Raw genomic sequence first — 23318 nt, forward strand, 5'->3', positions numbered from 1 at the left:
AACATGATATTTTTGTAAACAAGGCAGAAACCCATATACCAAATGGTTAACAGTGATTCTTTCTTTTCTTTGTGCAATACTAGGGATTGAATCCAGAGCGTTGTGCATTCCAGGCAAGTGCTCTATGCTGAGCTATACCTCTTACCTCCATGGATTATTTCTGAATGGCAGGGAGGATTCTGAATGATTTGCATTTACTTTATTCCCTTATCTCTGTTTTCTTATTTTCTATAATACATACATGTAGGTTTTGAAATAAACAACAACGACGACAACAACAACAAAAAAACCTGAAAGTAATTTGAAAAACAAATATACTAAGAAATTTAAGGGGGCAGGAGACCAAAGTCTCAAAAATACTTTAGTTAACACTAAAACTGACATATAATTCCTGAACACTGAAGCCTTAGGATAGCAGTCCATGATAAAGCTGTTGGACCTACACAAGCAGCTCTAACTCTCTGTCCTAATAATTAGACACATACTGTGGATAATCATTATGCAGAGAACTAAGAGTTGACTCTGCTTGATCTAAGCTACACAGACATCTTATTTGTGGAAAATGCTGAGTATACACAACAAACAAATAGAGAAACAAACACAGACCCAAAAGCCCTACTTAAGGTGGTCTTCTGACCTATAGTTCAGAAGCATGCAATCATCTTTCCAAGGTAAACTCATAATCATCTTTCCCAAGACACAATGATGACATTTGTAAAATCATAAGATTTTTACCCTTATTAGATAGTAGTCTCTCTTGAAACCCACACAGATAGAATTTTCACACCATGCCATGGACTTGGGCACATCTGGTACACTGAAGTCCCCCTAAAGAGAGAGAGTAAAAGTTCAAATGAAAAGATGTTAAAACAAACAAAACCATGACCTTTCTATTAGTATGCTTCATTTCTGTAAAATAACCCTCACCCTCATCTTAGCACAATTCTCTAAGCACAAGGCCAGGAAACTACTCTTAATAAAAATAGAAGTCACCCAGGAACAGGACAAAGTGCATCTTATCCAGTTAAAAAAAGGTGAAAGAAAACACATTCTGAAATAAACCAATCTGCAGAAACGCTATAGAATTATATCACAAGTGGGCATGGATAAGCTTTCAGGTTCTTCATATTGGGTTGAGAGGAACTACAAGCTGGGGATGCTAAACTTCATTAGAATCCACAGAAAGTCTCTCAAGCTATGGGCCAACTTTGGCAGCAGTTTCCATCCAACCCATAAACAAGGCACCATTGGACTATACCTGCAATTCATGAAATTCCCTGTCTTTCCAGAAGTAAAGCTGCAGCTTCTTTTTCACTGCCACACACATCCGCAATACCTCCTCACCAGTATCTGTGTGCTATGAAGAGACAAGGCAAATGAGGATGCATATATAGTGACTCTATAACTGAGTGACAACGAAAATATGCATTTTCTACCTTGAAATATCTACTGATCTGAAAATCCCCTGTAATATAAAGTCTTGCTACCAGAGAAGTTCTCTAAGATGTATTTAGAAACAACTGGCTGAGGAACACTTCGTCCTCAAGGCCTGCCAGCTAAGAACTACAGCACAGATATCTGGTATTCTAATTACACACACAGAGAATGCAAATATTTCAACCTGGCACCATATACTATGAAGGAAATTTCTCTAATATAATCCAAAGTAAATAAATCAGCTGTTGGATTGAGACTGTCAATATCATTCTTACCATGAAATGGTAGGAATGTCAGAAAGACTATACTGATTAAAGCACAAAGTCAAAGTACATCCTGCATACACTTACCTGAAGGTCACATGTGAATAGCGATGCTCCTTTTGCCTTTGAAACTGTAGTGATTTGTTGAAATGTCAATAGGTCATGGACATAAATGTTGTTTTCTGTTTAGGAAGAGGTAAAATGTCACTGTCAGTGATCACCATTCTCTAGGAGAGCCACCTTTAGGACAAAAATGTAACTGTTTGACATGCAGAAGATGTTGCTAGGATATACCTTCAGTTTTATTTGTTTTCCTTCTGGGCTATCACCAGCACAAAATATGTAGTCACCTGGTCTTTTTTTTTAATAATTTTTATTGTTGGTTGTTCAAAACATTACATAGTTCTTGATATATGTCACCTGGTCTTTTGAACTTGGATATTTCATTCCTTAAAAATTTGGACTGATTTGAGTAAAAGCTCTTTCACTGCCATAGCACCCTTATAACCTGTCCTCAAGTCTGGAAATTTGTGATATAGTATCTGTACAAGAAATGTCTTTCAAAGCTATAATATAGGAGGCTCTAATGAGAAAAAAGGAAATCCTCAGTGGATTTTGTACAAACCCATGGAAAGGATTTCTGTTGCAGCAAAGGTAGCAAAATAATATAATAGTCTCTGTTAGGCTACCTAGTTCCACGATCCTTAGTGAATGTCTGAATCAATATAGTACCAAACCGAATATATACTATGTTTTTCCTATACAAACATACTCATGATAAAATTTAATTTATAAATTAGGCACAGTAAAAGATTTTTTAAAATAAAAGAACAATTATAATAATATACTGTTAACAAAAAATTATATGAATATGGTCTCTCAAAAAAAAAAAAAAAAAAACTTATTATACTGTACCCACGTACCCACCGCTCTTCTTTCAAACGCACAGTTGACTACAGGTAACTTGTGGGAGACCAATCTTACACGTGACTGAGTCACACTCCCTGGCTGGGTGCTAAGGCACTCAGTCACAGAAATGTGGCAGAGTTTTCCCCACCCTTCTTGGGTTCCAGGGTCGATGTCTCATGCATGGGTGTGTCTTGCTACAGCCCTATGGCTGAAGCTATGCACACCTGTTCCTTTGTAATATAACCCCTTGCCCTATTTAGGATAGAATCTTCCATGAAGTGCCTTGTGTGTGGGTCCCCTTCTCTTACTGTGTCCTTGGGTGTGGTCTACCCAGGTGTTAGTCAACCTGCTGACAGTGGACATCATGAAGATAGATTCAGCCCCCTGAAACCTGACACCTTGCCTCATTTGAATAGCTTCTCCTCAATAAAAGGGGTCAGTGCGTGCTCTCACTCTCTCTCTTCCTGCAGACCCTTAAGGTCAGAGGAGCTATCACAGTGAACCCAAAGAAAAAGGTATTTGTATCTCTTGTGTGGTTATTTTGCACAGCCCAGTCAGCCCAGTTCAACTGGAGTAAACCCTGAGCCTTTTAGTCACGAGAACAGAAACCCAGCAGTAACTAAACTACAGGAAGTGAAACTGTGTATAAGAGGGACAAATGTAATTTGATCCTGGCCTCATATATAGTTGTTGTCATGAAGATTTAATTGCCTTAAATGTTCATCAGTGGACCTAGGAACTTCAGCTTACAATAATTCTGCTATTTGGACCCTGGGCAAAAGAGGGTTAGTCAAATTTTTAGTCCTAAAAAGGGCCTAGCTGGCTACCTTCCATGAAACCACAGCTTTTCAAACAAGGCCCTAACAGTCTGGCCTCCACCTGTCTCTCAACCAATAGCTTGCCACTCTTCACCACATATCCCAAGTCTGGCCATAATGAACTACTTGCTATGTACTATCAAAGAGGGCCACCTCTTTGTTCCTGTGGAAATTCTAATCATCCAACTACATAGCATAATCCCCCCCATTACTATGATCCCACAACATTTTTTGTAAATTTTCACTGTCACTTATATCATGATTTTTCTATTACTCAGCCTACACGATTAGAATATAAAGATGAAGGATAGAAACAATGTCTTATTGAACTTGGTATTCCCAATATCTAGTTCAAGCTTTGCAGAATAGGGCTCAATAAAAACTTGATAATTAAATAAATGAAGTGATGCTGCCTTTGTTACCCATAGGCCCTAGTACTATATGTGGCACAGAACATGGCAATTTATTGTTATATAACTATTATCAAAACAACCATGAAAGTGTTAGTTAGGTCATAGCTTTAGTTTTTTAACATATGAAATACAAATGCAAACTTTTTCTTACCTAAAAGACTGACCAGAATCTTAAACTGGGAAACAACATGGATCTAGAAAATAGCAAATCATTAGACTCAATTGAACATTTCTGACAACATTTAACAAATGTTCATTAACAACAATATTAAAAAGGAACTAAAGAGCCTGTCTACATCTTATAAGGATCTGACTCATTTTTATGTGCAACCACAATTTCTGTTTATGAAAGGGACTCTCAGGCACATAATACATGGGCAAAGATCCCTGTAAAAATGGAGGGGAGAGAGAAGAGGATTCAGAGTTAATAAGTAACATTATCAAAGTTTTAACTTTGGTGAGTGCTGTGCTTTGGATATGGTTTGACGGTGTCCCTCAAGGGTTCATGTGTTAGAAGCCTGGTCACCAGTGTAATGATATTAAGAGGTGAGGCCTGGTGGGAGGTCCTTAAGTCATTAGGGATGTGCCATAGAAGTGCTTAAGGTAGTTCTCATGCAATTCTTGCATTAGTGATCAGTAGATGGTTCTTATAAAAGAATTAAGTTCCTTCTTGAATCACTCTCTGGCTTCTTCCTGTTTGTCAATACAATCTCTCCTTCTCACATGTAGTCCTGCCAAGAGGCCTTCATCAGAGCTGTGCTGTCGCTGGCATCATGTCCTTGAACCTCCAACATTGTGAACTACATGAATCTCTTCTTCACAAAACAGTCTGCTTCAGGTATTTCATTAAAGAAACATAGACTAATGCAGAAGGGCCTTATATAAGTTAGTGACCATCATCACTACCTACCTGCTGAATCTTTTTGGAGAAATTCTTATTGGATTTCTCTAGTGTCACTTCAAACCTGTTGCAACCTATGAAAAAGAAAAACATTTGTAGCTCCAAAACAGGGATACACACAAAAACAACTACAACAACAAAATGCCACTCATACTAATCTCCTATAAATCTTCAAAAATTCATAAGTCAGAGATTTAAAATAGCCAGCAGTATTAACTAAGCATAGAGAATTGCTTTAAACTCCAATTTTAGAACAAGGGGTTTTATGCACTTTTGGCATCAGCAGAAAGGATCACACAAAGTTTACTGAAGCTGCAAGGTACCTGTAGGTCTGAAGATCTTACCCTACAAAATAAGTACCTTGGCAAAGTGTTTCACAAGGAGCAGTTTTTAAAAAGTAATAGTCAAATATAAGAGCCCAAGCAATGAAACCCAGCCCAAAGCATTCTTACCTCTAGAACAACTAACTCCCAGTAGCTCCCTATGTCCTACATCATGGGGACAGAGCAAACACAAACACCATCTCCAGAGCCAGAGAAATTTAATATCTACACTTACTGCCACTTTCAGGCGATGCTATATCTGCTGGCACTGTTACAAAAAAGGGGAAGAAAGTTATATACTATAAAAACATGTGAACTCAGCCTTGTTGGGGATGACAAAAATATTCAGCCTCAGAAGTCACCAGTCAAATAGAGAGTAATTACCATAACAATAACAGCAGCTATCTTTCAGTAATAAACAGGTACCAGATTCTGGGTTAAAAGTTTTATATATATTTTCTGTAATTTGACAACAAACCCCAAGAAGTAGGTATTTCAAATTTATATTTCAAAAGTCTGCTGGGTCAAGCAGTTAGGGAGCAGCCAGTCATGGACGAAACCTAGAAAAAATTCAGGGATCGCTCTGAGCCTGAGCTTGAAGCCACACCCTGTTTCCTGTCTTTTACATCATGGAAGGAATGCTCACACTGCTGATCTGAGCTCTTCCCCACAGCTTGCTGTGTCCTTAACCCTGGGAAGTTGGTGGAGACTCTTTGAAACAGCCACAGGGACTCATGTCAACAGAACAAGTCTTCTTCCCTTTGTGCACCTCAGCAGAAGAGATAAAGATGGGCTCCTAAACTTGAAGACAGTTTCTGGAACATGGTATTCTGCCATCACATTTCAAAAGAAACAAACAATTCAGTCACTTCTTACTTGATAAAAAATTCTATATTTGAAAAGGGCCTTATTATTACATTCAACAATTCTCTTTATAAGCAGAATTTTCTAGGGCAGAGACTCCCAAAAAACTTCTTCTTTTTTTTTTTTTTATATTATTAATTTTTTTTAGCTTTAGGTTGTCACAATATCTTTATTTTATTTTTATTTGGTGCTGAGGATCGAACCCAGTGCCTCACGCATGCCAGGTGAGCGCGCTACTACTTGAGCCATATCCCCAGCCCCAACTCCCAAACTTCTTGGTCTCATGACCTCTTCATAATAATCTTTTTTTTTTTTTTTTTTAGAGAGAGAATTTTTAATATTTATTTTTTAGTTTTCAGTGGACACAACATCTTTGTTTGTATGTGGGGCTGAGGATCCAACCTAGCACTGCACGCATGCCAGGCAAGCGCGCTACCGCTTGAGCCACATCCCCAGCCCTCTTCATATAATCTTAAAGAGCACCACAAAGAACTTTTAAGTAGGTTATACCTTATGAATGCTTATTATGTTAGAAATTAAAATTAAGAAATATTTAAAATATGTACCTATTTACTCATTCTTATATTTAACTCAAAATGTTACATTTTAATGAAAGACAACTATTTTTTTTCTAAAAAAATGCATTGTTTTACATTTTTTTAAGATATTTACTTTTTAGTTATAGTTGGATACAATATTATTAATTAATTAATTATTTTTTATGTGGTGCTGAGGATCAAACCCAGGGCCTCTCCTGTGCTAGGTGAGCGCTCTACCGCTGAGCCACAACCCCAGCCCCCGTTTTATATTTTTATAAACCTTTTTCCCCCTCAGCGCTAGGAATCAAACCCAGGGCCTTGTGCATACTTTGCAAGTACTCTACCACTGAGCACACCCCTGCCCTCTTGTAAACCTCTTTAATGTCCACCTTAATAGAAAACAGCTGGTCTCTCACATTTGCTTCTGCAGTTAACTATTATTTTTGTTTTTGTTTTTGCAGTGCTAGGGATCAAATTCAGGGCCTCCTGCATGGTAGACAAGTGCTCTACAACTGAGCTACATCACAGCCTTATATTTAATCTGTTTTGATAGCTTTTCCAGAGAATTATGGATCTTTTTAAATACTATATGAAACTTGATAAATGGAATTTCTTGCAATGTGGAATCAATCTCAAGCCTATCAATGAACTTTTCACACTTGGATACATTAAAATCCATAAGTCTATCTTACACTTTGATTGAATCTTTTACACATGCATGATTTAGAAACTGGAAAATACTGGTTCATTAAGTCATTTTCCAAATGCTAGCACATTTCATTATAAGATTTTTTTTTAAATCACACTCATTTCACTGGGAAGCTATCAAGGAGAAACTCTTAAAGGTGGATATAAGTTTTCCACAATCCTAACTTTCTCTTGAAAGCTCTGTCATTTCCAATAATCCTGCCAGTTGTTTTCTTTGAGATAACAACAATTCATTTTGAAAATACACCAACCAAATACCCAAATGGTCTCAAAAACCAGTCTGTCAGTCATTCTTTTCACTCCATTAAAAAAGTGGCCAATTTAGCTTGCAACTCAACCACACAATAATTACTTTTTATCAAAAAAAGCTATGTACACCTTGGCACCCAACTGAAGTTGTACATTTCCCATTATATCTCAATTTTTTAAATGTGTTATCAAAGATCAAAATCTAATAAATTTAATTATTTTTTCAGTTTCAACAAGAACATTCTTAAGTGAAACTAGCTTAAAAACAAAACTCATTGGGTGTATGTCTGTAACACCAGTGACTCTGGAGGCTGAAGGAAATGCAAGTTTGAGGCCAGCCTCAACAACTTAGCAAGGCCCTAAGTAACTTAGTGAGACCCTGTCTCAAAAATAAAAAATAAAAAGGGCTAGGAATGTAGCTCAGTAGTAAAGCAACCCTGGGTTTAATCTCCAGTACCAAAATAAACAAAAACCAAAACTCCAGAAACTCATTTTGAGTACCTGGTAGAAAATAACACAATGACCGTGAATACAGTTTGGAACCACTGTCCAGAGTTCAGCTTAGGAGCCAATTTTAATTATCATCATTACTTTTTCACCATTACTGAAGATCTCAATACAGTAAAAACAACAACAACAAAATACTAATATTTTAGTGTTGCTGTGAACTTAGTTTTAACTTTGTGGGCCCTCTGAAAGATTTTCAGGACACTGGGGTCTATAGATTACACTCAGAAAACCAATGCTCTAAGGCAACAGTACCTCTGAAACAAACCTAGAGTTGAAAGTCTTAGATGTGAACTAATCTAATCCCTGGATTAAAGATAAGAGTAGAATGAAATCTGGAGACATTTTTTATCTCCAAGGAGATGGTGTAAATTAGATCAGAATCCAAGCTTTCCCCAACACTTTAATATCCCTTCCCATTCATTGGAAAGTCAGCCTTGGTTTGAATATCTCAAACCTAGAAACTAGACTGATTCAAAGAGGCCCAAGTCTATTTCTATCCCTTATCAGGCCAGAACTAAACTATTCTCTGTGTACACAGGGAGAAGGGAAGCTTACTGAAGTAAAGTTTCAAATTAGAGTTTGATTTCCTAATTATTTAACGTAGGTTAATACCACTTTTTAAGACACTTATGGGGAAATTGAGGCTCAAGAATTTAACTAACTTGTCAAAGGCCACATGATCACAGGACAAGAAAGAGTCCTTCCTTTGGACCAGTGTTCCAAGTCAGGGTAAAGACTAACATTACCAGTTTGAGTCTATGCTATGTTGGAAGATTCATTTTTATACTCTAGTTTCCTACTTGATCTTAGCAAAAAAATCAAGAAGCAATTTTAATTTAGTTCTCAGCGCCTCACCACTTACATCTGAGCTCACAGTATATAAGAAAAAAATAGCTGTTAAATGCTGAATAATATCCAAGACAAGCTTAGTTTTTAAATTATTACATGTCAATTATTGACATGTCACAGAATACAAATATTCTGGCTCTGAAAACTAAAAATTTAAAGCAAGGACCCGCAAAGTACTGTCTGTGGGCCAAATTGAGTCATCTATGTGTTTTTGTAAATAAAGTTTTACAGGAACATGGCCACACCCAGTCATTTATACATCACCTGTGGTTACTTTCATGTTACAATGGTAGAGCAGAATAGTCTTGATGATCTTATGCAAAGCCTAAAATATTTACTACTTGGACCTTTTAGGTTTGAGTTTACTTACCACTAATTCAAAGAAAAATTGACAAACTTAGAAATGAAATAAACTCTGTATTTTTTCCTTTGGTTCCTCTTTTTACTCCACACATGGCTTGACCAGTGTGCCTTCCTCATTCCATACTGCCTAGGTTAAATGCTCCTTTTTCCCATAGTTATATAAGTCTTGCTTCAGGCTTCTACACCTACTCTTATCTTTAGCTATTTACTATGGAAATACATACTAGATTGAAAACTAGGAAATCACTGATTTTGTAGGGCAAATATATTGATAATGACAATTCAGTTCAACCTACTCTGATATTAACAGCAGGCCTCTAAGATTGTGGTTTCAGGGCTTAATAGTTAAAAAACAACTTTCCATAAAGAGAGCAAAAAAATAAGATTAAGAAAAAGGATTAAGAAAGGACACTCTTTTAACAGAATAAATTTCAGATTCTTTAGCTATCATTCTACATTATTAAAGAAAAAGTCACATTTAATTAGAGTTTTATTTTAACCAGAGCTGTAATTTTCAAAGTCCTTTTAAGCCTATTATTTTATCTGCCCCCAACAACTTTGTGAAACAGAAACTGACATTACCAAGGGCTTCTTACAGTCATGTGGCCAGGGAGGGAGAAGTAAAACTGGACACAAACCCATCTTCTCTTTCTAGTCTACCCTTCACAAGTTAATAAGACCTTCTACATCAGTGGTACCTAATTTTCCCCCTACCACTACACATCATTTATACAGGAATCTTATTCCCAAAGTAATATTCCTATACTGACAGTGAGTGAAGAGGGAGCAATATTCAGCCCCCATCTCCAAGATGGGGGTATAGAAAAAATCCTGGAGATTTTCAGTTTTCATGTCTCTCCCCATTTTCCCACTGTGCTCATTCCAACCCCCTATGATTGTTCTTTTAATGGTCCAGGAATCAATGATTTCACAGTTGTATACTAGTCAATTACCAATTTTTTTAAAAATGCATAAATCATTTCTTTCTTGATTCTGAAAAGTTTGTCACTTACCAACATCCTTCCGAATCCTATAGAGAAGAAGATGTCCTTGCTTGGTTCCAACAAGAAGCCATTCCTCTAGAAAAGATAAAGGCCATGAGAAATGTCAATTCACTGTGGTGTGATGCTATTTCTTTAGCTGGGCTTATAATAAATCATCAAAAGGGTCAAGAAAACGAGTTTTGATAGCAGGTGTTCTGGTAAGGAATATTCATATTCAAGAATTATCTGAAAAGGTTGAGGGTGTAGCTTAGTAGTGGAGGGCCTGCCTAAATGTAGAAAGTTCTGGGTTTGAGCGCTAATACTGGAAAAATAAAAGAAAGGTTTGAGAATAAACTAATCAAAAAAACTTATTTAACAATTACTAGGCTCAAGATATTATTTTATTAGTCTATGGATAAAAAAGTTCCTGACTTCACTGTTTCAAAATGAAGCAGACCAAAAAGATGTTTTATTCACTTTTATTAATATAAACAGATGAAGATTTTCATTTTTTATTATTTAATTTCTTATTAAGATACATATTTTTACTGAGATATATAATTTTTAGTTCAAATAAAAAGAATATGATGGACCAGGCACAGTGGCACATCCTGTAATCCCAATGGCTTGGGAGGCTGAGGCAGGATGATTGTGAGTTCAAAGCCAGCCTCAGCAATTTAGTGAAGCCCTAAGCAACTCAGTGAGATCCTGTCTCTTAAAAAAAAAAAATTAAAAAAAAAAAAAAAAAAAAAAAATATATATATATATATATATATATATATATATATATATGAATGAACTGGGGATGTGGCTCCATAGTTAAGTGCTCCTGGGTTCAATTTTCAGTATCAAAAGAAAAGAATATGATGAAAGTATGGAAGTTTATAACATAATAAAATGGACAGCAGAAACATGAAACTAGGGTGTCTAAACTCAGAAATAAAAGCTAAGAGGCATCCTATGGAGGTTTAATGATTTTATTTTAGGAAAAGTAAATATTTTAGTGTAATAAACTTACAGAATTCATTATCTCAAAAGATGGTCCACAGATAATAATGAATGTGAAGAAGAAGTTAGAACTCTTACTCATTGCTAAAAGGAATGTAAAATGGTGTATCCACTTTGGAAAACAGTTTGGCAGTTCTACAAGAGATTAAATATACAGTGACCCTGTGACTCAGCAATTCTATTCCAAGGTTTATACCCAAGAGAACTGAAAACATACATCCACATAAAAACTGGGCATAAAAGTTCAGAGCAGGGCTGGGGATGTGGCTCAAGCAGTAGCGCGCTCGCCTGGCATGCGTGCAGCCCGGGTTCGATCCTCAGCACCACATACAAACAAAGATGTTGTGTCCACCGAAAACTAAAAAATAAATATTAAAAAATTCTCTCTCATTCTCTCCCTCTCTCTCTCTTCTCTCTCTATCTTAAAAAAAAAAAAAAAAAGTTCAGAGCAGCATTATTTGTAATAGCCAAAAAGTGGAAATAACCAAAATGTCCACCAACTGGTGAAACAAAATGTGGTATATCCAAACAGTGGAATATTAGCCAACAATTAAAAGAGAGTACTGATGCATGCTACAAAATGAATGAACCTGGAATCATTATGCTAAGTGGAAGAATCCACATACAAAAGGCGATGATTCCATTTATATGAAATGCCCAGAATAGGTAAATCCACAGAGACAGAAAGATTAGAGGTTGTTAAGGGCTGGTGGGCTCAGGGAGCAAGGAGGAATGAATTTTAGTGGATATTTGATTTCTTTTGGGAGTGATAAAATGTTCTAAAATTGATTGTGATCACAGTTGCACAACTCTGCACATGTACTGAAAACCAGTGAATTGTATACTTCAAATGGATAAACTGTATGGTATGTGAATTACATCTTAATAAAGCTCTTATTATATATATAAAAAAAAGGCCTTGGCCACTGAGTGGGGTTTCTAAACCTTAAGTTATATCATAATTATTTGAGGTTATGTTAAAACAGATTTCCAGGCCTTGTTAAGTTTCTGAGTCAGTAGATTAAGAAGCAGGCTCAGGAATTTTCATTTCCTACAAGTTCCCAGGTAATGCTGATGCTGCTGGTTCAAGGACCACATTTTGGGAGGCATTTCAGGAAGATCCATATTACATCATGTAGGGAAGTTAATAATGTAAAGATACTTCCTTAGCTTCTTCTTTTTTTTTTTTTTTTTTTGGCACTGGGGATTAAACACAGGGGCACTGAGCTAAATCTCCAGCCCTTTTTATTTTTTGAGACAAGTTCTACAAGAGGTCTCACTAAGTTGCTGAGGTCTCAAAGTTGCAAACCTCTTGCCTCAGTCTCCAGAGTCACTAGGATTATAGGCATGCACTACCACACCCGGCCCTCCTCAGCTTTTTGAAGTTGTAACATTAAGATCACTCATTCCTTTCATAAACTCTCTTGATCTACAAAATAAAATACTGTCATGGGCGTTTAACAACAGAAACATGTCATCAGATGATTTCACTTTTGTGCAAACAACACAGGTGTACTTATGCAAACTTAAATGACATAGCCTACTACACACAATCTACATGGTATACAACACTGTATATATCATTCCTCATTTACCAAAACATTGTTATGTGGGTGGTATATGACTATATTGGATAATAGCATAAATAACCTTTGTTGTGCATGTGTTGTGTTTGAGGAAATGCTAAATACATATCTCATTTTTCACTAATCCTCACAAATATTCTTTAAAGTAGGTCCCTTTATTAAAAAAAAAAAAAAAAGTCTCCATTTTATAGATGAAGAAGCTGAGGCTTAGGGCATATAGCACTTGCCCAGTCATACATAATAGGTGACAAAGAGTTAGGATTCCAACCTCAACCTGTCTGTCCTAACCACATCCTGTGAAGCACTTACTAAAGCATCCCATGTCAAAGGATGGGTGTTGTTGGCCAGAGGCTGTCTGAAAGGCAGTAGTTATATATTTATAAAATCAGATTAGGTTCCATATTAGGAATATTTCTCCAGCCTGATGTCCTTAGTTGTCCAGAAAAAGAATGATTTTATGTTCGTTTATCTTATGTTTTAAAGAATAGAAAGGACACAGAAAGTAAGACACTGGTGCTTTAAGTGACATATACAGAAACCCAGAAATAGTACTAACCATGATGAAATGCTGGAAATTTATGCTAGAGCGAACATGGTGAAAAAGCAATTGAGTTCACAGTGTCTACTTTGTAAATGATACTATGTTTAGAATTCATTTATGTAGCATTGTATCAAGCAATTTAGCAATAATGAAGTCAATTTTGGGGACACCCACTGATACTTCAAATATAAATAAAATGGAATAGAAAAAACTTTTAGTTCACTTATATCACATAAAATTCTATAGCCAAAACAAACGACAAACATGGCTTACCATCTTCCCCATCCTTATCACTATACTCTGTCCCCAAGACCCCTTTCTTTCTATCAATGGTCTTTTCCCCAGGTCAGCCAAGGTCCTTCATTTTAAACTCCACAAGGTACTCCCTCTCCCAAGGGATCCCTGAAAACAGCCTTGTCAAGTTTCCAGCCTCACTGGTCTCATTCTGCACATTCTTTCACGTTTGCTGCCAGGTCTCTTAGAGTAGATCCACGCTTTCACACTGAGGTTAAAAATCTCACGAAAATGCACAACCAAAATATGAAGTCAAACTCCTAGGCATAACATTCAAGTTATTTCCCATTCTTATTGAAATGCTTATTTGCCAAGATACTTCCTATCAAATGGCTACTCAACTGGCCATAAAAGGGAATCAGAATAAATCCACTGAGATTTTTTAAAAATTGAAGTGTTATTTGTCCCTTTGCAAGTTTTCATTTGGAAGTGCTGAGGGAACACTATTTCTAGTCCTCAAACTCATAAGGACAAATGATGTGTCCTCCAAATATGCTAATGATAAGAAACCTTGAAGGGATCTGATGTGGCTATGGAACTCAGATAGAGGACCTGACGCATGTTGAGTCCTCCACTCACTAGGACATGTCACCATATAACACAGCTATGCACACACAATGCAGAGAACAAGCCTTGTTACCAAACATTCAGCTTAACAAGAGCTTGTTAAGCTGAATATGGAGTCTTCTGAAACTCAATATTGCACATCAGAAATAGAACATATTACACAAATAGTTATCATACACATAACAAACAGGTAACATACAGCCCTAGAAAGCTCCTGATGACCTATTCCTGTGTATCAAGGTTGGACTTGATCTGTCCTGAGAAGTAAGGCTGGGCCCTCTTACTCATAATTACCCTAATGAAGCTCCATACAACAATGCAATGGAGTCCAACCTCTGCAATATACAATTCCATTCCTGGACCAAAGATGGCTTCCATAGATATAGAAAAGATAGTGACTGCCTTCCTTCTTTGAGTCATTAACAAAGAATAGTGTCTCACAAAGCATAAGCTCCTGATTAGCTGCATTAGAATCAGCCAGACCTAATAAAAATGCAAATTCCTGAGTCCTGCATGGAGAGATTCTGATTCAGTGATTCTGGGGTAGTACCCTGAAATCTGTAGTGTTAAATATGATTTTTCTTTTCAGTGCTAGGAATCAAATGCAGGGCCTCACATAGGCCAGGAAAGTGCTCTACCACTGACTTACACCCCGACCCCTAATTTTGTTTTTTAATTACACAAAACATTTATGTAGCTCCAAAGCTAAAATTATAAAAAGTCTAGCTTCACTCCATTCCACCTTCTCATCTCCCTCTGCTGTAGATATTGTTTAGTAATTTTTGGCTTAGCCTTCATTGTTTTAGTCAGAAATACAGATATACACATACACACAAAAATCACACTTTTTAAAAGGTTCTGAATAATCATTAAACTTTGGGACTAAGTTCTAGAATCAGAAATGATTTGCAGGATATGAGACCTTGGAAAAATTCTTTAAATTCTCTAAGTCTCAGGTACTTCCTCTATAAAATGGGATTATTATTTCATAAAAGCCCAACATAGATTAGTACTCAGTAGAAATGGAAGTTATCACTACTATTATCATTGCTCATTAATTAAATATTTAATGAATATCCATTGAATCAGGAACTGTTCTACGCACTGAAGATACAGCAAAGTGCAAATCCAAGTTTCTGCTCTGAAGGAACTTATTTTCTAGTGTGGAGAGAAAGAGACAATAACTAAATGTATAAAACAAAATAGGGTGGTGACCCATGATATATAGAAAGATAAGACTGAGTAAGAGAACAGCATATTGTTGGATATGGCATTCTCATTTATAGGATACTTAGGATAAGTCTTGCTTATTTAAGTGACAGGTCAGTAGAGATCTGAGTGAAATGAAGAATAAATCATATAAAATCTAGGGCAAGAAGAGTGCCTGACAGAGGAACCAGTAAGTGGAAGGTCCCTGAAGTAGGAATGTGCCTTATGAGTTCATGGAACAAGGAAGGCTGTGTGACTGGTACTGGAAAGGAGTAAGGGGGAAGGGGGAAGTACACAGGAGATAAGCCAGGAAAGTAAACATGGCCAGATCACATCAGGTGTTACCAACCATTGTGAGGACTTTGGAAATTTTAGTTGTGTTATGTCACTGGAGGATTTTGAGCAGACAAAAGATGTGATCACATTTAAGTTTTCAAAGGTTCACTCTTTACTATGTAGGTAAAAAACTGAAAATGACACAGGCAAACACATGGCAATATTCAAGACTACTACAGTAATTCAGATGAGAGATGATGGTGTCTTCATGAAGAACAGTACAGTGGAAATGGAGAGAAATGCCTAGATTCTAGATTTGTTCTAGAAGTAAATAGAGCAAACAAGATTCGTTGATGAACTGGATGCAATATAAAAAAAGAATGAGCAAAGTCAAGAATGATTCCAAGGTTTTTGGCCTTAGCCAAAGAGATAAGTAGAAATGTCATTTGCCGAGATGTGGGATACAGGAGGACAGGCATTTTTGGAGAAGAATCAAGAGTAGGTTTGGCTATACTACTAGACATCCAAAGGAAAATACTGAAAAAGCAGCTGGATTATAAAGCTTCAGTTTAGGGAGAAACCATCAGTGTCATCCTTATTTCCATTTCCTAGGAGATGGGTTATGTCCTCACCATATATCTGGCCCCACATGATCTGACTCCTGGAGGTTCTTGATTGAACTTTCCATCTAGGGGCACAACATAGATAAAAGAGATAATAACTAGAAATAGCAATAATCACTGCTGCTTAAGTCTGAAAATAAAGTAGTTTTGAGGCAGAAGGAAGTAAAATGTCCTCTTGTGGCCTCCTGTGACAAAGTGGATTAGTGAGAGAGTCTAAGAGATATATGTACTAATGGTTTCACTGGGGATCACTGACAAGCTAAGTTAAGTATAGCAAGCAGATGCATCCATTCTAATCAGAAGCATATCTTAGGCTGGGTTGGGTACCCTTCCTACATGTTGCAATAATAGGCAGCATATATTTATAATATCATTTATCTTGTATCATAATCTGTTTATATATCTTTGTTCCCCACTGTATTCTAAGAGTTTAGGCACTGTTTCTTATTCATCCTGTATTCCCTTCACTGGCAGAGAAAATGGCCCATAATGTGAATCTGATAAACCAATAAAGGAATGAATTCCTCTGTGCACTGTCTCAGATTTTTTATTTTGTTAATTTCTTTTCCCTCCCCTATTAGTTTTTTAAATTTTCATTGAGAGCATTTTCCTCCAGGAAATGGAGGTCTTCTTGAGATGGCTGCATGAAATAAAGATTCTCTCCTTAAAGAATTTGAATAGCTTACTTTAGATATGTGATTTTAGAGGTCCACAGCTGCTAAAAGGAGGGTACACAATCACAGGAAGATTTGTAGGAACCCTACTGAAGAGGCCATGAATAACTCTACACACATAACCAGAGTGCTATCAATAGATAATGGATAGAATGCCAGCAACCATGATTCCATGGGGTCCACTATGGGTACTCTGCTGAGTCTAAGATATGGTTAAGAGGGCTGGGGATGTGCCTCAGTGGTAGAGAGCTTGCTTGGCAAGTGCAAAGCCCTGTGCTTGATATACAACAGAGAAATAAATAAATAAATAAATAATAAAGATGTGATTAAGTGTTCTAAGCTTTTTATGGCCCTTGATTTCTAGGACCTGAACATTAACAACAAAGATTGAAATTATTTCTGCTTGGTCTTTGGGGACACTTATCAGACACAACCACTCATGGATAAGCATACATGTTGGCATTTGAAAGACAATGTTTAGACTCTTGAAATCTTCATTCTGTTGTGATATGACAGAACACATAAGAGATGCCTGAGCCAACTTTCTGCACTAGTCAATCCCAAAGGATTATACGAGGTTATATGGGTTAGGTTTCTTGACAGTTGGGTATGATGATCTTTCACCTAGAAATGTAATGCGGGCACCTGGACTACAATACAATCAACCACTTAGCTAGATGAAGTGTTACAATAACAAGTACTACCTACAGCAAGGAAAAGTGAACTATGGGTAAACATTAAGGGGAAAAGGCACATGATTTTAACTTGTTCACAATACTTAATAAACTATCATCTTTCACCTAGAAAACAACACAATCATCTGGACAAGTTCAAGCATCTGGCAGACAGAACTTTCCACTACTTTGACCCTCTACCCTGAGGATTTCTTGGGGATAGAAATGAGCCAACGCTCAGCACAATAAAGAAAGCTGACCCTCTAATTGCACAGAACACAAGAATGGGTGCTAAAAAGACCGATTCTTAAGGGATCGCCAGTCGGCCCCCACCAACATCGCTGTCTACAGCGGGTGGTCATCTCTCTGCTCTCCCTCATCCTAGACCGCTCTCGGACAGCATCCGACCGCAGTCCACATACAGTCAGACGCCTTTCCACTTCTGCTGCCTAGCGAAAATTCCGGGCCGCTCCCGCGCTGACCCGGTATCGGCCCCGCGGCCTCTCGGCTCACCCCAGGCAGCCAGGCAGTCGATCTGCAGAGGCAGCTTTTCTAGGATCGGTACCGGCTCGAAAGCGTCGTGCATGGCGGCAGGGAGACAGTCACCACCCTTGCCTCGCCCCAAATATGCGGATCTGTGCTTTGAACAAAACCAGGGCGGGCGAAAGAGCAGATCGGGATCCGGCAAGGACCCCAACTATAGGCCCGTCCGTAATACAGCCATGGTCAACACCGGACTTCCTGCCAAGGTAGTCCCGCCCCTTCCGCCACAGAAGTCCCTCCTCTTCCGTCTTTGCTCTCAAAACGCCGAGTACGTCTGATATCTGTTTTCTCATTTTTCTTGCACAGTGAGATCTCCTTGATAGGGAGTAGACACAGGCCTGAATGGAGGGGGAAATGTCTCAAATATTAAACACGTCGTAGGCAATGGCTATGGTGGTTAAGAACTAGTGCTTCGTTGGAATGGAGGTTTGCCACTTAGGAAATTAGCAGTATTTAGGAAACGATTTCTAGGCCTTAACTTTCCTAATCCGCGAAATGGTTTTAGTCTAAATACCTATAAGCTACTCTCGTGAGTGCCTAGCACCACCTGACATACATTTTTTTTTCATTTTAGTAGCTGTAGATGGACAGCATACATTTGTTTGTTTCTTTTTATGTGCTGAGGCAGCATACATTTATTTGTTTATTTTATGTGCTGAGGATTGAACCTAGTGCCTCACACGTTAGGCGAGCACTCTGCCACCGAGATACAGCCCCATCCCCTGGCATATTCTTAATGGTAACACTGAAAATAATAACAGTTTCAGTATTACCATTATATACCAACTCATTCAAGTACTTTGGCCTTATCTTTTTAAAACGGTAGATCAGTGGTTATTGTGTTCAAAAGACCAGCAGCATCAGCAATGCAGTCTTAGGCCTCACTCTAACTCTACTGAACCAAATTCTGGAGGGGAACAGCAGTCTGTTTTAATGAATTTCCAGGGTGAGTCCCGAGTCCGTGCACTTAAAAGCTTGAGAACCACTGTTTTAGGGTAGGTTTTCTCAACTGCACCACTATTGCCATTTAAAGCAAGATAATTCTTGGTGTGGGGGCTCTCTTCTGTGTATTGAGGGATGTTTGGCCGCATACCTATCCTCTATCCATCAGATATAGATGCCAGGAGCACCCTCCCAGAGATTGAAGAACCAAAAAATTCTCCTTGCCTGGTGAAGGGGATCCCCCTCTCACTGTCTTGACAAGGTCACAGTGAAAATAAGTGCTGGTAAAGCCACTCTTCCACTGTCTTGTCAAGATCACAGTGAGGGTGAATGCTAGGTTGGTGAGAAACCAAAACTATCAGACCCTTTTATATGTAATTGGGACTTTTCATTTTCATGTTCCTGACAGGAGGCATGAGTATGTTAAATGCCAAACCAAATTAAATTTCAGATGGCTAGAATATAACAGGTAGATCTTGCCTTGAAGGCTGTTCTACTACCCCTCAGCATATCAAGGACAAAGTAGAAAGCTGCTCTACTATCTCAGCACATTGAAGACAAAACTGATAATGGACAACAATCATTCTCTGAAAGGTCACGAGAATTTTAGGCACCACATTGATTATATCAACTAGAACCCAAGCCCATATTTCCAGCCTTTTAGAAAAATTCATTATGCTCATTGTACAAAACCCACCATATGTAGTTTCATTTTTGATTCAGGAAAGTTATGTTATACACTTAGGAAAGTTAAGACATATAAGGATACATTCTTTTCATTTCTATAAACCCTCTTTTACTTCACATAGGGATTTATGATGAGCATACTTAATATTGGCGGAAAGTGGACTGATGTTTAGAACTTACTTTTTATTGAGAAAAATTATAAAGATATAAGAACTAGTGCACCTTGACTGAGAAACAAAGAAACACTTTGAGAAAGCAGCTCAATCAATTTTATGAGAATAAATTTAGGGATAAATTAGCTTTATAAGACATTTTTAGAATAATGTTAGAAGAATTATTCTATTTAGATTCTTGGGTTTACAATTCTTAAGTTTTTATTGTATGGGTTTCTGATATGTTTTAAGAATGGTTAATAAACTTTAGGATACCTTAAGTATAAGATTTAAGGGGACTTTTTATTTATTTAGTTAGTTTTCGGCAGACACAACATTTTTGTTTGTACGTGGTGCTGAGGATCGAACCTGGACCGCAGGCATGCCAGACGAGCGGGCTACTGCTTGAGCCACATCCCCAGCCCCTTAAAGGGACTTTTTTAGATGGGAATTTTAAATTAGAAATAAAAGTGGAGGTGTACTTTAAAACTTAAAGGTTAATGATAGGTTAGGAGACTTAGAGTCTGGTTACGTAGTTTGGCATTAGTTATTAAGAAAATAGTACATCTTAGGAAAATCTGAAGAAATGTAAATTAGTGACACATCTTATTAATGATTGATAACTAAAAGTCACATCCTGGAAAAATGTAAATTAATGTTACATTTTTCTATACTCTAAATATAGTTAAGAAAATGTTATGTTTTGGCAAAGTTTTGAAATTGCATAATTTCAAATTATACAATTATATAATTATATAATTATAATTGTATAATAAATTGTATAATCAATGACGTATTTTGAATCTATAATGATGAGAAAAATTGTAATAAAAGATGATCCAGAGAAAGCTCCATTAGAGCTCTCTCTCTGGAGATTACTCCACACGACTGTCTCATCTTTTCACAGCCACCACTCATCCTTCAGGACCCCCGCTAGGGCAGGACCCCGGCACTTGCCAGATATCACTGGTTGGTAATATCCCTGGTTCTAGGCGAATAATTCTCAAATTTAATGTGCATACAAATCAAATGGATGGGGGCTGGGGATGTGGCTCAAGTGGTAGCGCGCTCGCCTGGCATGCGCGCGGCCCGGGTTCGATTCTCAGCACCACGTACAAAGAAAGATGTTGTGTCCGCCGATAACTAAAAAATAAATATCAAAAAATTCTCTCTCTCTCTCTCTTTTTAAAAAAAAAAAAAATCAAATGGATGCATTGATAAAATGTGATTGTGATTTAATAGAATGTGAGTGGAGGTCCTCAATTGAACATTTCTCAGCAGGTGTTTAGAGACAAGCTGTGTCTCATATCCTAATACTCCCTTTTTTTGGGGGAGGGGGGGCAAGGGTGTTACTGGGGGATTTAACTCAGGGGCATTTAACAACTGAATCACACCCCCAGCTCTTTTTGTATTTTATTAGAGACAGGGCCTTGCTAAATTGCTAAGGCTGGCTTTGAACTCATGATCCTCCTGATTCAGCCTCCCCAGTCGAAGGGATTACAGGTGTGTACCACCATGCCAAGCCTAACACTCCTTTTAAAAGCAAGTGAAGTGGCTCTTTTCACCCATGGATCCTTACTGGCTTGGGTTACTGTTAGCATTCCCCTTGTAGAGACTTAAAAAAATAAAAAGGCTGAATTTGAATTGCAAGAATTATCTATATCTGGCAATTCCCACTAAAAATCATGATCTATATCATAAACATGCATTTGGGTTTAAAGCAATAATCTAAAAAGGATGAGCTTATGATATGAAATTTTAAAAAAAAGGTCCTGGTCACTTTACTTTCATAGTATTCATTTCTTAATATGTAATTTAGGGATATATATCCCATCTTTATCAAATGCTGTTTGATAATAAAATTAAAGTATATTCGCAAGTAGCTAAAACACAGTTGCTTTAAAAATCTTGTGTTATGGTCAAGTTTCACTGTAAAAGCTGAACATCACCTTGGAAAAAGGTCTAGTAGGCTAAAGGATCAAGACAAAAATAAATATAACTCTAAGGTTACACTAGGGCAATATTAAAGTATAAATTCCTTCTGAGCCTATCCTAAGAAATGATAAAATATATCCAATTCCAGTTCCATAGGAAGCCGTAAATAGAATTATCAGATCCTAAGACATAAAATTTGTACCACACAGCCCAGGTTAACCCAATAGGGTATTTTTTTGTAGTTTCAAGTCAACATCAAACCAGCCTGAAAAAATATGACCAACTGTTTTGTTGCATTTTAACAATTATTCCATAATAGTGTGCAAATGCAGCACAATATCACCAACCTTTTGCTAATGGATAAACAAGAGTACATCTCAGTTCTCCATACTGCCATTCTTTTTTTTTTTTTTTAGAGAGAGAGAGAGAATTTTAATATATAATTTTATATAATTTTTTAGTTTTCGGCGGACACAACATCTTTGTTTGTATGTGGTGCTGAGGATCGAACCCGGGCCGCACGCATGCCAGGTGAGCGCGCTACCGCTTGAGCCACATCCCCAGCCCCATACTGTCACTCTTTAAGAGATTTTGTGTAGGTTGCTTTTTAAAAAATTACTACAGCAAAGAGTTGTAGAGAAATGCTACATAAGCCTCATCCAGGCAGAGTGGATGACACATTCTGTATCTCTATCTCACCAGGAAACTAAAGCTCCTGTGGAACCAAAGCAGACTTTTGCAAGAATATAACATAATGGAAAGTAGAAAGCCTATGGTGGCTGTGAAGGCCCTGATACTTTTTATATTAAATTGATATCTTCTGTTGATCATTAATTTGTTATAAAAAGAGAACATGACCTAATATCAGGACAGTAAAATTCATGTTGAATGGCCTAACATCAGTTTGCTGAAAATAAAACCAATAAAGTCAACTTTTAAGAGCACATATGCCTTTTGATACTTTTGATAGCAAGTATGTCTCCATATGTATTATCAAAAGTATGCATATGGGTTGGGGTTGTGGCTCAGTGGTAGAGTGCTTGCCTGGCACATGTGAGGCACTGAGTTCAATTCTCAGCACCACGTTAAAAAATACATAAATAAAATAAAGGTACTGTGTCTATCTATAACTAAAAAATATTAAGAAAAAAAGTATGCATATATTTTACCTACAAGATTCACTGCATTAACAGCTCCACCAAGTTTCCCAAATTTCCAATTGCACCAGAACTACTGATGGCTGCAAAGTTCCTACGTTGTTAAGTAAATAAAAAATTGTTAAAAAGTGAGAGAAATACTACATAAACACTCTGACTTTATAGTATGAGTTAGTGAAGACTGTGGTCAGGTAGTCAGTGGTTTTTATAAAAAATAAAACAATCTAGAGTAAAAGCAATGAAAAGAAAATTTCCACAAGAGGAAGTTTAGAAGAAGGGTGTTCAGAGAAAAACTGAAATAAATGAGAAAAAATACATTAA

General features: G+C 37.2%; 1 protein-coding gene across 3 annotated transcripts in view; it reads right to left on the bottom strand.

The window, feature by feature from the left end:
* Positions 1–18313, bottom strand: part of Vps39 (VPS39 subunit of HOPS complex) — a 46020-nt gene extending 27707 nt beyond the window's left edge. Inside the window, exons 1-8 of one of the 3 annotated variants that reach the window (XM_076850610.2) lie at positions 18095–18313; positions 10160–10225; positions 5300–5332; positions 4751–4815; positions 3992–4034; positions 1788–1882; positions 1259–1357; positions 736–828 (exon numbers count right to left, since the gene is read on the bottom strand). In XM_076850610.2, coding sequence (XP_076706725.1) covers positions 736–828; positions 1259–1357; positions 1788–1882; positions 3992–4034; positions 4751–4815; positions 5300–5332; positions 10160–10225; positions 18095–18167 — 567 coding nt within the window. In that variant the 5' untranslated portion in view covers positions 18168–18313. Of the gene's footprint in view, positions 1–735; positions 829–1258; positions 1358–1787; positions 1883–3991; positions 4035–4750; positions 4816–5299; positions 5333–5710; positions 5770–10159; positions 10226–18094 lie in introns of those variants that run through there. The other 2 variants (XM_076850611.2, XM_076850612.2) reach the window with 2 other exon arrangements.
* Positions 18314–23318: the final 5005 nt, after the last annotated feature.

Source organism: Callospermophilus lateralis, chromosome 3 (assembly GCF_048772815.1).
Source record: "Callospermophilus lateralis isolate mCalLat2 chromosome 3, mCalLat2.hap1, whole genome shotgun sequence".
NCBI lineage: Eukaryota > Metazoa > Chordata > Mammalia > Rodentia > Sciuridae > Callospermophilus > Callospermophilus lateralis.